Source organism: Bubalus kerabau, chromosome X (assembly GCF_029407905.1).
Source record: "Bubalus kerabau isolate K-KA32 ecotype Philippines breed swamp buffalo chromosome X, PCC_UOA_SB_1v2, whole genome shotgun sequence".
NCBI classification, from domain to species: domain Eukaryota; kingdom Metazoa; phylum Chordata; class Mammalia; order Artiodactyla; family Bovidae; genus Bubalus; species Bubalus kerabau.
The window spans coordinates 43,813,400-43,826,350 of NC_073647.1; the positions used below are offsets into that span (position 1 = coordinate 43,813,400).

A 12,951-nucleotide genomic window follows, 5' to 3' on the forward strand; every position below is an offset into this window, starting at 1 on the left:
TGGGAGGGGGCACTTAGCCCAAGCAGGTTCCCATGCATAGCCCTGAGGCCGGGGCTTTCCTGGTGCTCCCTTAGCAGTCTGAAAAGTTGCCAGCCCTCTCATTCCCTAGCATGTCGGCCTAGTTCACAGCCCCATGGTGTGAGGAAGGGCAGGTGGGTGGTCTGCAGCTGTCACTAGAAACACCCCGTGTTTTACTCCCCCGAGGCCCCATGGGGACAGCTGTAGGACTGAGACGGCAGGGGCTCCATTCTGCTCACAAAGAGCTAGCCCCAGAGGCCTCGGCTTGAAGACTCAGGGCTATCAGTCTCCTTTGGGGGGATGCACATTCCCCGCCCTCCCCCACCCCCGCCCCCCCGTTGGCTGATAATATCTTGGAAGTGATCCCTGGAAGCTCTAATTGGAAATGGAGCGCCTCCCTCAGACTCTCAGATGCACTTTCCCAAAGAACTCCCTCAGTTCCCCACCCGTAATGGGTGTAATCCTTAGGAAGCCACTCTAGGGCCATTCCATTGTATCCTGCCCACCCCAGCCTTCTCCCTGGTGTTTTTCCTCCAGAGTGGAGAAGAAGGGTCCAAAAGACACTCTGGGAAAGGATCTCCCTCTACAACTCCCACGAGTTTTTGGCAGTGACACAAAGAAGAGGTGGTAGTATTTATTTTGGAAAGGACCTGTGTGCTTGCTTTCCTCATCCTTCCAGTCGCCTGGGACCGGGGCTCTTGGTTAATTCTGGCTCCCTGTGGGAGGCTTTGTTTCTGAAGCAGGACATGGGACCTCCGGTCCTGGGTGGAAGCTGACCTTGGAAGTGTACAATCCCATCTGAGATGGACCACAGAGGACCTTGTCAACAAGTCTAGGTTTCTGGTCCCTTTAGCTCAAGCTACTGTGGAGGTTTAATTAATCTTTAAATAAATTGTGTCATAATACTCATAAGCATCAAATTTACCATCTCAACCATTTTTAAGTGTACAGTTCAGTAATGTTAAGTACATGCACATTGTTGTGCAACCAATCTCCAGAACACTTCATCTTGAAAAACTGAAACTGTACTCATTAAGCAATAACTCTTCATCCCCTTCCCCCCAGCTCCTGGTAACCACCATTTCAACTTTGTCTCTGTGAATCAGATTACTCTACATAGGTACCTCACATAACTGGAATCATGCAATACTTGTCCTTTTGTGTCTGACTTATTTTCCTTAGTATAATGTTCTCAAGGTTCATCCATGCTGTAACAGATGTCAGAATTTCCCTCCTTTTTAAGACTGAATAATACTCCATAGTGCATACAGACCATATTTTGCTTGTCCATTCATTCATGGATGGGCACTTGAGTTGCTTCTACCTCTGGCTATTGCGGCTTCCCTCTTCCCTATTGCGGGCTCAGTTGGTAAAGAGTCCTCCTGCAATGCGGGAGATCTGGGCTCGATCCCTGGGTTGGTAAGATCTCCTGGAGAAGGGAAAGGATACCCACTCCAGTATTCTGGCCTGGAGAATTCCATGGACTGTATAGTCCATGGGGTCTCAAAGAGCTGGACATGACTTTCACTTTCACTTTTCACTGGCTATTGTGAAAAATGTTACTATGGGCATTGGTATACAAAAATATCTTTGTAATTCTGCTTTCAATTCTTTTGGGTATCTACCCTGAGAGGTGGAAATGCTGCATCATATAACAATTCTGTGTTTAACTTTTTGAGGAGTCACCATATACTTTTACACTTTTCCATAGTAGCTGTACCACTTTACATTCCTACTGACAATGCCCAAGGGTTCCATTTTTCCACATCCTCACCAACACTGGTCATTTTCTGGAGTTTTGTTTTGTTTTGTTTTGTTTTGATAGTAGCCTAATGGGTGTGATGTGAGATCTCATTTTGGTTTAGATTTGCATTTCCCTGATGATTAGCGACATTGAGCATCTTTTCCTTTGCTTATTGGCCTTTTGTATGTCTCCTTGGGAGAAATATCAATTCAAGTTCTTTGCCCACTTTTTAATTGGGTTGACTTTTTTCTTGTTGAGTTGTAGGTGTCCTTTGTGCATTCAGCATATTACTCCTTCACCAGATATGCTATTTGTGAATACTTCCTCCCTTACCATAGGTTACCGGTTCACTCTGTTGATTGTGTCCTTTGATGCACAGAATTTTTAAATTTTGATGTAGTCTAATTTACGTGTTTTTACTTTTGTTTCCTGTGAGCTTGTTGTCACATCTAAGAAATCATTACTAAATCCAATGTCAAGATTTCCCTCTGTTGTCTTCTAAGAGTTTTATAGTTTTAACTCTAACATTTAGGCCTTTAATCCATTTTGAGTTAATTTTTTTGTGTGGTGTAAGATAAGGGTCCAACTTCATTGTTTTACATGTGGATATCCAGTTTTCCCTGCACCATTTATTGAAAAGATTGACCTTTCCCCATTGGTTGATCTTTGTACCCTTGTTAATAATCATTTGACCTTATATGTGAGGATTTGTTTCTGGGTTTTCTATTCTATCTCTTGGACTATATGTCTCTCTTTATGCCAATACCACACTGTTTTGATTACTGTTTTAAAATCAGGAAGTGTGAGTTGTCCAACTTTATTCTACTTTTTCAAGATTGTTTTGGCTATTTGGGGGTTCCTTCAACTTCCATATGAATTTTATTTTATTTATTTATTTTTTTTTTGAATTTTTTTTTTATCTTTATTTTTTTTTTTAATTTTATTTTATTTTTAAACTTTACATAACTGTATTAGATTTGCCAAATATCAAAATGAATCCGCCACAGGTATACATGTGTTCCCCATCCTGAACCCTCCTCCCTCCTCCCTCCCCATTCCATCCCTCTGGGTCGTCCCAGTGCACCAGCCCCAAGCATCCAGTATCGTGCATCGAACCTGGACTGGCAACTCATTTCATACATGATATTTTACATGTTTCAATGCCATTCTCCCAAATCTTCCCACCCTCTCCCTCTCCCACAGAGTCCATAAGACTGTTCTATACATCAGTGTCTCTTTTGCTGTCTCGTACACAGGGTTATTGTTACCATCTTTCTAAATTCCATATATATGCGTTAGTATACTGTATTGGTGTTTTTCTTTCTGGCTTACTTCACTCTGTATAATAGGCTCCAGTTTCATCCACCTCATTAGAACTGATTCAAATGTATTCTTTTTAATGGCTGAATATACTGTTTACAATAGCCAGGACATGGAAGCAACCATATGAATTTTAGGACTGATTTTTCTATTTCTTCAAAAAGAATGCCATTGGGATTTCAATAGAGATTGCATTAAACTGTATATTGCTTTGGGTACTATTGATATCTTAATAATATTCAATCTTCAAATCCATGAACACAGATGTCTTTGCATTTATTTGTATCTTTAATTTTTTCAGCAATGTTCTGTGGTTTTCACTGTATAAGTCTCTCATCTCCTTGGTTAAATTTATTCATAAATTTTAAAAATTCTTTTTGATTAATTAATCTTCACTAACAAAATTTTATTCAGGTTCAGTGGCTAATTGCTGAGATTCATGTTCTTCGTCTGTCATTTCTCCCTCTCATATATTCTCGCTGAATTTTGATCTTGGATCTCTAAATTTCTCACTGTTTGGAAAGTAGCATGCTATTTTCCTCAACATAAATTAGCCCAGCCCCTTTAAATAAAAAGATAAAGCTCTTTATAAACATCTGTTTTGAATAAAACACACTTTAATGTATCATGAAATAGTTCCTCATGGGGCTTACTTCCTCAAAAAATTTTTAGTGTATGAAACTGAGATTTGTAAATAAAATTCATAATTGGGGGCAGAGGGAGGGTATCTTGTGAGTTGACCTTTCTTCTGAATGGCTTTGTTTGGCTGTGTGATCTCACTGGGGCCTGGGGCAATTTTCTCACCAGGCTGCTTGTGGACTAACCTCAAAGCCATTCCTGAACACCCTCTATTTGCCTAGTGATGATGAGGGAGACAAACAGGGCTGGCCCATGGAAACATTGTGATGTCATAATCCCTGCATGTCTGGTCCCTGTGTCCAAAAAGCCCTGGGGAAAAAAAAAGTCTGAGTTTCTCTCTGTGTGTAAGTGTTTTCCTATTCCATTCCTTGGCTCAGACTCCACCCAGCACCTGGGAAAATAGACACTTCGGACCAGCGGGGCTTCTCTAAGGAGGCCCCAGCTCAGCACTGAGTTAGGCGGGAAACTGGAAGGGAGACAGCATCACTAGCACCCTGGTCTACAGATGAACACAGGGTCCGGGTGGACCCCACGGTGCCCTGGAGTCCTTCCGTGTGTATCCCAGCTCACTGGTAAATTCTCACTGCTAAGAAAGAAAGCACTGACAACTTCCTGTCCCTGAGCCCACGAACATCATGTCTATTTCTCCAGGCTCAGCTCTCCGGCCTCCTCCATCCAGGTAAGCACTCCCCATCCCACCCCTGCAGAGCTGGGCCATCATCCTCTCCTGGTGATGGCTGTTCCCTAGCCCCACCCAAGCTTTTGCCTTACAGCTCACCCTTGGTATGTGTAGGGCAAGCTTCACCACCCTTTCCCCTTCAAGGCCCTGGGCCTTTTGAAAACAACCAGCCAACCAACCAAACAAAAACAGATGAACAGTTGTGGACAGCCTCAGGAACCTTAACTGAGGCTACTTCCTCCCTCTCCTTAAACTTCAACTTTACTGAAGTACAATTTCTCTACAATGAAATTCACCTAGTTCATGTTTAGAGTTTAATGAGTTTCGGGCATTTGTATACGATCATGTAATCACCATCTCGGTCAAAGCATAAAACATGTCCACCGCCCCCCCCCCCCACCCACCAAGACTCCCTTCTTTGCCCTTTCACAGTCAATCCCTTTCCCATATCTCTGGCCCTACAAATCTACTTTCTGTTAGTATAGTTTTGCCTTTCCCTAAATGTAATATATATGGAATCATACAATGCTGGCAGTGATGGCCCACGACCATCACGCCAAAGATGCTAGGCAGCATCTTTTAGACCTGCGAAGAAGGTCTATATAACATTGTGTGTATTATTTATTCTACTTAGCATAACATTTTTGAGATTCATTTCTATTGATGTTTCAGTGGTTCTTCCTTTTTATTGCTGAGTAGTATTGCATTGTGTGGACCTATCTTTGTTTAGTCATGCATCAGTTGATGGGAATCTGAGATGTTTACCTCTGGACTATTATTTTTAAAGGCTACTATGAATATTTGAATACAAGTCTTTTTTAGGAACATAAGATTCCATGTGTCTTGGATAAATACAGGAGTGATATTGCTTGGTTGTGCGTACATTTAACTTTATAAATCACTGCCAAACCTTTCCAAAGTGCCTGGACCATTCTCCTGAGGCTACTTTTTAAATAAAGGTTAGGTGTGGGGAGGAGGAGACAGAAGGACCTCGTGGTTCTTTTAGAAGCAGAAGTTAGTCCTAGGCACTCATGTGTTTATACTGCTCAATAAGCTTATGAAGTAGACACTAATATCCCCATTTCACAGATGAGGAAATCCAGGTTTAGAGAGATGTACTTGCCCAAAGTCACACACTCAACAAATGGAAGAGCTAGAATGAGCCCAGGGGCCTTCATGCCGATGCCCAGGGGCCTGCCTCCTCCCTCTCCTGCCTCTTGCCAGCGGCCACCTGGCAGCTTGGGCATGCTGCTGCCTCAACACTGTACAGCACCTTCCCCTCTGTCTTTGATGAACTAGAACACAGCAATCCTGGGAAATGGCCTTCAACTCCCTTTTTCAGAGGAAGCAGCTAACAATCAGAGAGGTGAGGTGACATTGCCAAGGCTAACAGCTTGTCTATAAAATTTCTGGGACTGGGATCCAAATTTCCAGACTCCAGGCACTCTCTGCCAGAGCCCAGGGCCCTGCAGCTACACTGAAAAGTATTCATTTCTAACCACTTCCATCTTGAGCTTTCTTTTTTATAAGGATGTCTTTCCCTTTCCTCCACCTTCCACCACTTCAGGCCCAATATAGGGAGCCTGGCAGAATAAGGTGGTCACAGTCCCCAGCGTGCATTAGGCCGAGGCAGGGTGGGGACTGGAGGGGGTCAGAGCACCAGCACCAGGGACCTTGGGATGACTGTGCTGAGGGAGAGAGGTAGGAAACAGGCCATTTCCTCTCTCAGGACTGCTTCTCCCCAGGAGGCTGGAGGTGGGGAGGGGCACACCTAGTCAGGCCAAGGGTGTGGGCCCCTCCTGGTCCTGCCTGCTTTACTTCTCCCAACTTGGGAGAACAGGATGGAGCCCCAGGGCATAGGCAGCTCTGTGTCTTAGCAAAAGCAGGCAGCCTTTGGTAAGGATGGATGTGGGATGTTTTGCTCCACCTAGAAAGGTTCCGATGGAACAGCCTCTGTCAAGTCTACGGCTGCCCCTCCCTCTCCACAGGGCCCTGGATTAGGGGTGTGTGCCCCTGTGAAACAGAAGGAAGCCTGAAGAACCCCCAACACCCACACACACGCACACACACACACACGTGTACGCACGCACATGTTTGAATTGACCAAAAAAAATCATTCGGGTTTCCCATACCAGCGTACAGAAAAACTCGAACAAACTTTTTGGCCATCCCAATACTTTGGCCTGTGAGTTGCCACCCCAACCTGAGGCAGGGAAGGTCTTGGTCAAGAATACTGCCAGCTCACCAAGGGCACGGTGGGAACTCCTCTGCAGGGCTCCAACTTGGCAATTTTCAAAGTGCTTTCACCTCTCTCCCCTCATGATCCTGCACCAAGGCCATGAGGCGGGAAGGCAGGAAGGAGTCCTCACTTCCATTTCACAGGCCAGAGACTGTCCTTCTCTATTGGGCTGCCTCCTTCTCCAGCTGAGGCTAGGTCAGGGCTGGGCCCAGGTTGGAGGTGGTGGCAAAATCTTCAGTCACCACCTCCTTAGGACAAGGAGTGTCTTTGCTCTGTACCCTGACCCCTCCTTCCCACCTCCCCCTCCCCAGTGAGCAAAGGGCTTCAGCCTCATCCTAGGATGTAGTGCTTACAATAGGCAAGGCCTCCCACCCAGCTGCTGCCCTCACTCCACCCAACCACAGGGTCCTTCTCCCTCTGCTCCAAGACTCACAGATTTGGGAATCTGGTTACTTGGTGGCCTGCCAGGGAGCCTGTGTGGCATGCAATGCATGCAGTCAAGAAGCTTTTACTGAGCTTCCTTTGATATCTGGTACAAAAATGAACATGCTTCAAAGAAGTTCACAGTCGGGGGAGGGGAGTTGATGGGGCAGACTGGTAGGCAAATAGTAACATCAGTGCTATGAGAAGGGCCCTGGGAGGAGCTTCTAGTTGTGCCTGTCCTGGAGCAAGTGCTATTCTGCTGCCTTTCTAGGAGTATGGCCAATCCAGGAGAAAGGAAGGACAAGTGGAAGGGGCTGGAGGGAGGAAAGAACAGCGGTGCATTCAGAGAAGAGAAAGAAGTTGGCTGTGATTAGACCAGAAGTTGGAGTGGAGAGGGAAGAGACACACTGGGAGAAGTGGCTTATGAGTAGGTGGGGTTAGGGTTTTAAGGGCCTTGTTATTCAGATGAGAAGTCTTGACTCTTCAATAGGGTTAATATGTGTGTCTGTGTATATATTGATATAATGATATATGCTTATTTACACACACACACACACAATGGTATCATGTTTTTGATGCTGGAGTAGTAAGAAAGAGGCAAAAAGTTGGTGTTAAAGTAATCCTATTTACCGTCACTTACCTGAGCTGCTTAGTATACTTATAATTTAACCCAAGGACTATTGCAGTAATAATAATACTCTTTTACTATTTTTTGTTACACACTGAATTCTCTTCCTAAAGTTTTCTTTTTTTCTTTTCCTTTCTTTTTACTGAATTAATGATCGCCTGTCCTGAACCTCAAAAAAGTAGAGGGAACTTTGTCCTGAAACGTTTCCTTTCACTATGTCTCTAGAGAGTTCTTGGAAAGGTGCTGGCGTGGCATGAAGGACACCACAGTCAGTGAAATATTTTTCCTTTATAGGATCTCAGCTTCACACAGCCAACCCTGAGTCCCCAAAAAGCTCAGTTTAGCGACGCCCGCAGAAGTTTTATCTAGAGAAGTTTTCTCTCTGAATTTCCCCTTTACTGGGGAAAAACAGCGAGACGCAGAGAAAAATTCTGGGACTACACTACCCAACAGCCTCCGCTCGGAGTCTAGCCCAACTTCTTCTAACAGGGTGGCCCCTAGCATCTTGGTCCCGCCCATTCCCGGTACTGTATTTAGAACTACAACTCCCAGCTGCTTCCACTCGCCGGGCCCCTCAAAGAGGGTTTCCCAGCAGCCTCCTGGGCGAACAGGGGCGGGTCCTCGGGCTTAGCCGGCTCCCTCTGCCGGCCCCGCCCCTGGCACGTGACGCACGCCCACCAACCGGCTCGCGGAGGAGGGCGGCGGGCGGTGGCCAAGGGCGGGGAGGCCGCAGGGGGCGGAGCCTGGAGGGGGCGGAGCAGGGCCCGGGAGCCGAGCAGCCTGGCAACGGCGGTGGCGCCTGGACCCCGAGGTGGGTGCGCGCTCGCGGCTGGCCTGGCTCGGAGCCGGGTACTGCGGGAAGCCGTGGTGGTGGGACAGGGAGGACGAAGTTGTGACTCCTGGGGCCGGCAGGTCCCACGGGGCCTTGAAGCACCCTCAGGAGTGGGTGGAGGGGGGCGGTTAGCCCGAGTGCCTTCGCTGTCCCGGCCAGCCAGGGCTGGGGCCGGGGAGCAGCAGGCAGGTGCCTCCAGCTTCTCTCGTTCTCCCTGCCCAAGGTCCCGGGCTGGCAGCGGGCGAAGGTCGGGACAGGAATCGGGCAGGCGGGCCGGGAGGGTGGGGGAGTGGGGGCGTCGCGGCCGCTGCCCGGACTTTGCTTCCCCGTCCCGGGGCGGCAAACGGGCTGGGCAGCCGCCCTGCCTCCCCCGCGACGCGCCGCGGCTGGTCCTCGCCCTGACCCTCCGGGCGGGGCGGATGCCTCCCTGCCTCATCCCCCGTGGGTCCGGCGGAGGGGCCGCCGGCCGGCACTGTCCGCGAAGCCTTGATCGGCGCTCCCGACTGGTGTTTCTGTGTCACACACGGGAGCTTTATCTGCTTTTGCAACAGTTGACGGGAGATTTGAGGAGCAAACGGTTAGTTCCCTGATACGCAGTCGGAAGTATATACAGGCACGATTGCAAGCGCCCTTTGCCGAGTGGCCTCCCTTAACTGTCTTGCTGCGCTCAGGAAGTGAAAACTAATTTTAGTTTTTGCCTAAGCAAATATGAAATCAGTTTGCTGCAAAAACTAAATCACGGGCTTTATAGAGGCATGCAAAGTATGAAGCGAAGTGGATTGGGACCGGTTTTTAAACAGACATAGTAGACCTGCACAAGAATGGAATCAGGGTATATTAGAATTGACTAGGACCTTTAAGTGTGTATACTTCACTTGTTTGCTCGATAGGGAGGCTAAAGCCCAGAGAGGTTAACTAACGTGGCAAAATTAATGGCAAAGTTTATATTACAAGTCAGGTTTCTGGGGGCATCATAGCATCTCTCTAGCCTGGGTGGCTTTTATCACAGCTCAGTTTTGTTCTTTGTGAAGTATCCACCCTAGAGTCTATGGAGACTGAGCCAGCGACTTTGCTGTAGTTCAAACCATTTTTTTGAATTGCCTTCAAAACCAGTTTACCAGACTCTTAAGGCTTCTTTTATAGACACATTTTCTTTTTCACCCAACATATATATTGGGCATGATCACTTGTTCACTAGATTTGACTCTGAATGACTTTTTGACTGTTTCACAAAACCCAGCGTAGCGTCAAGAGATTCCACAGCATGGAGTAAGTTCAAACCAGAGATCCTGCCAGTGTGTAACAGTTTCTCGAGGTACTTGAAAGTGGAGAGCATTCGAGGAGGCTTTTAGAGTCTAGTATGGTCAAGTCTGGGGCTTCCCAGGTGGCACTAGTGGTATAGAACCCGCTGCCAATACAGGAGACATGAGATGCAAGTTCAGTCCCTGTGTCAGGAAGATCCCCTGGAAGAGGGCATGGCGACCCACTCCAATATTCTTGCCTGGAGAACTCCATGGACAGAGGAGTCCATGAGGTCGCAGAGTTGGACACGACTGAGATGACTGACTTAGCTGACCATGCATTCATGGTCAAGTCTAGTATGACTTACTAGAGTCTAGTAAGTCCAGTAACCATTGGTCTCCTTACCTTAAAGTTAGAAGTTGTATTGATTATCAAGCTGTCATTGGTTTCATTCATTAAACTCAGAATGCCCATGCGGTGCCTGTAAAGTCCTGAGTGCTAGGAAGATAACAGACAGCGCCACTGACAAGGTCCCTGCCTTCCAGAGCTGCTGTGTGGGGAAGCAGACAATAAAAAAATAAACAATGATATATTTTCCAACAGAGATGAGCGCTGTGAGGAAGAACAGAGCTCTGAAACTCTAAGATGACCATCTAGTAGGCCAGCATGCTTGTGAGGGGGTTGGGTATTACTTAGCATTGCTAGTGTTAGATGGTCAGCTGCTGCTCCATTAAAGCAAATCACCATATCCAAAAGTAAATCTGTCTGAATCCAGGAGATCCTTTGGGAGGTCATCATTTCTCCAGCGATTGCCTCTCGGATGGTAAGTTTGTCACAGCCTCATTTTTACTTGCATTCCCTCCGCCCCACCCCAGGCAAATAGTAAGTGGTTTCAAACACCCAGGGAAGTGAGCTTCTAATCCTTCATTGTCTCAGTAGCTGCCTCACTCCTGCTACGAAAGGCCCTGCTGACTGAGGTAAGGGTTGGGTGTTAACCCTATGCCAGTGTCTGCTGGTTGGGAGCTACCTGACACAGCTATCTCTTCCTGCATGCTGGTTTGTACTGGGAACCTACCTTGGGAAGAAGACCTCAATCCTTGTGCTTAGTAAAGAAACTAGTTCATTTTGAAATTAGCTCTAGAGTCAAGAGGCACCCAACTTCCTCAGAAGAAGAGTGCCAATAAAATGGTAACTTAACAAAGTTCATCTGCTTAGTACCCTCTCAGTTCTTTCCTTTTCTGTATGTTCAGTGGCGTCAAAGTAAATGTTTTCATTTTTACAGGTTCCAAAAAATCATTAAAGTTACCAAAAAATATGCCAATATTCTTTGTTCCTAAATGAGAGGATTAACAAAATGTAGTTACTTTAAAAAACACTGAAAGAACATGGGGTTCTCGGTCTTATTGAGGACTGCAAAATAAGGAGAAAGCGGAGCCTCTTCAAGGCTTCTGTGACAATCTGAAGTGGTGGCCAAGGATTTCAAAAGGCCAGAGTTTCTCGTTATTTCTAAAGTTTTTTCAACTTTATAAAAGAATAAGAGGTTGTTTTCATTACTAGCTAGTAATTGCCCTTCCCTGTTTCTGACCTCTTTGAAGTTCTGCTTTCTTTATTTTCTAGTTTCTCGGTTCATTATTCCTTTTTGGCAGATAGGGGACAGCCCCTGTTGTTCGCCTTTAAGGTGTTGACTCAGGATTTGGGTCCTGGCTGTACTATTGGCTTTGTAACTTCAAGTGAGCTCCTTACCTCTGTGCCTCAGCTCCCTTATCTGTAAAATGAAGATAGTAACAGTAGTCCCTTCCTCCCAGGGTTGTTGGCAGGCCTGCAGGATAAGGTATATGAGATGCTTATAATAGCATCGTACACGTAGTAGGCGCTCAAGAAATGTTAACTGTTACTGGCTTGAGCTACATGGGACTCCTTTCTTTTAAAGAAGAAAAATATTAGCCATGTCTCATGAAATGTTTGGAAATCCAATGAGCATGATTTTCTAGACATTTTTCTGCATTTCATTGTTGACCCCAGCATTAAGTTTAAGGTGACATTGTCAGCAGCACACACAGTTCTTGCCCACCAAAGTTCTGTTTACTATTTGGACTCAGAAATTACTTGAGCCCATATTTTGTTTGTTGCTATAGACAAGAATAGAATAAGAGAGGTTTTCTTTCCATTCCTATGCTTTGAGAGCCAGAGAGGACCAGGAGACCAAGTTGGCATTAGTCAGGTGAGATCCAGTTGTCATCCTGTAGTCAGAGGAAAGTTTTTTATATTAAATGTTTACAGTGGATTTATGCACAGGACCACCAGGAGGGTGGCATCCTTTTTAAGAATGTGGCAGGCATCTCTTTAGAAAATTGGCATCATGTACTCGTGCTTTCTATTTCTACCCAAGGAGCAAGGAAGAGTAAAGGAGCCTTGTGTCTGTGGGAGATGGTAGAAAGCCCCTTCTTAGCCCTGTGACACTGGACAAGTCCTTTCTCCTCGCTGCTGTTGGCTCATCTTTGTAAGATAGAGCTAAGGCAGTCTGCACCACCAAGATCTCAGAGCTCTTCAGGGGAGCCAGTGTGCATCAGCATCCTTTGCTGACTGTAGGCCATTATTATTATGGCATCCATGTATTATGTAAGCCATCGCTATTTGGAGAACTGGTGTGAGAGGGCAGCATCCTTCTGGTTCTTGGCGCATCCTCGCTGGGGGTGTGATCTCTTTGCCCAAGCCCACTTCTGTCAGCACTGAAACATGCACGTGTTTTGTTGAGTCTCTCAGATGGACCTGAAGCCTGGTACACCGTGTGAGCTTCCATTTTGTTGATTCCTAAAATCATAGTGCTGTGTCACCAACAATCCCAGGGCAATAGTGAGGTCATCTCTGCACCAGGGAATATTGCCTGCCTCTTCTGTCTCAGAATGGAAGGCTTTCATTTTTCAAATCAACACCTTACCTCAGCTTCTCAATTCAGCTTGATGCCCTGCCGAGTTCCTCCACTCCTGGGGCACGGGTTGGAAGCAATCCAGGGACTCATTGCTCTCCAGGTCCACTGCACCTTCCCTTCCAACAGGATGGGGGCCGAATGCTCTTTGAATGTTTCTCAGTATCTTGAGATGACTCCATAAGCTGAGGTTGGAGACAGTTTTCTGGGCAAGAGAACCCTAACATGCCCCATGCACGGAAGAGATGTTTAGTGAATGTT

General features: G+C 46.4%; 1 protein-coding gene across 6 annotated transcripts in view; it reads left to right on the plus strand.

Moving 5' to 3' along the window:
• Positions 1–4,215: 4,215 nt before the first annotated feature.
• MTM1 (myotubularin 1) overlaps positions 4,216–12,951 on the plus strand; it is a 95,911-nt gene continuing 87,175 nt past the window's right edge. For 3 of the 6 annotated variants that reach the window (XM_055563459.1, XM_055563456.1, XM_055563464.1), the window contains exon 1: positions 8,431–8,501. Coding sequence is in view for 2 of the 6 variants with exons in the window: in XM_055563455.1 (XP_055419430.1) it covers positions 4,357–4,400 (44 nt within the window). In the remaining 4 variants the exon portion in view is untranslated. Of the gene's footprint in view, positions 4,401–8,430; positions 8,502–12,951 lie in introns of those variants that run through there. The other 3 variants (XM_055563455.1, XM_055563453.1, XM_055563463.1) reach the window with 3 other exon arrangements.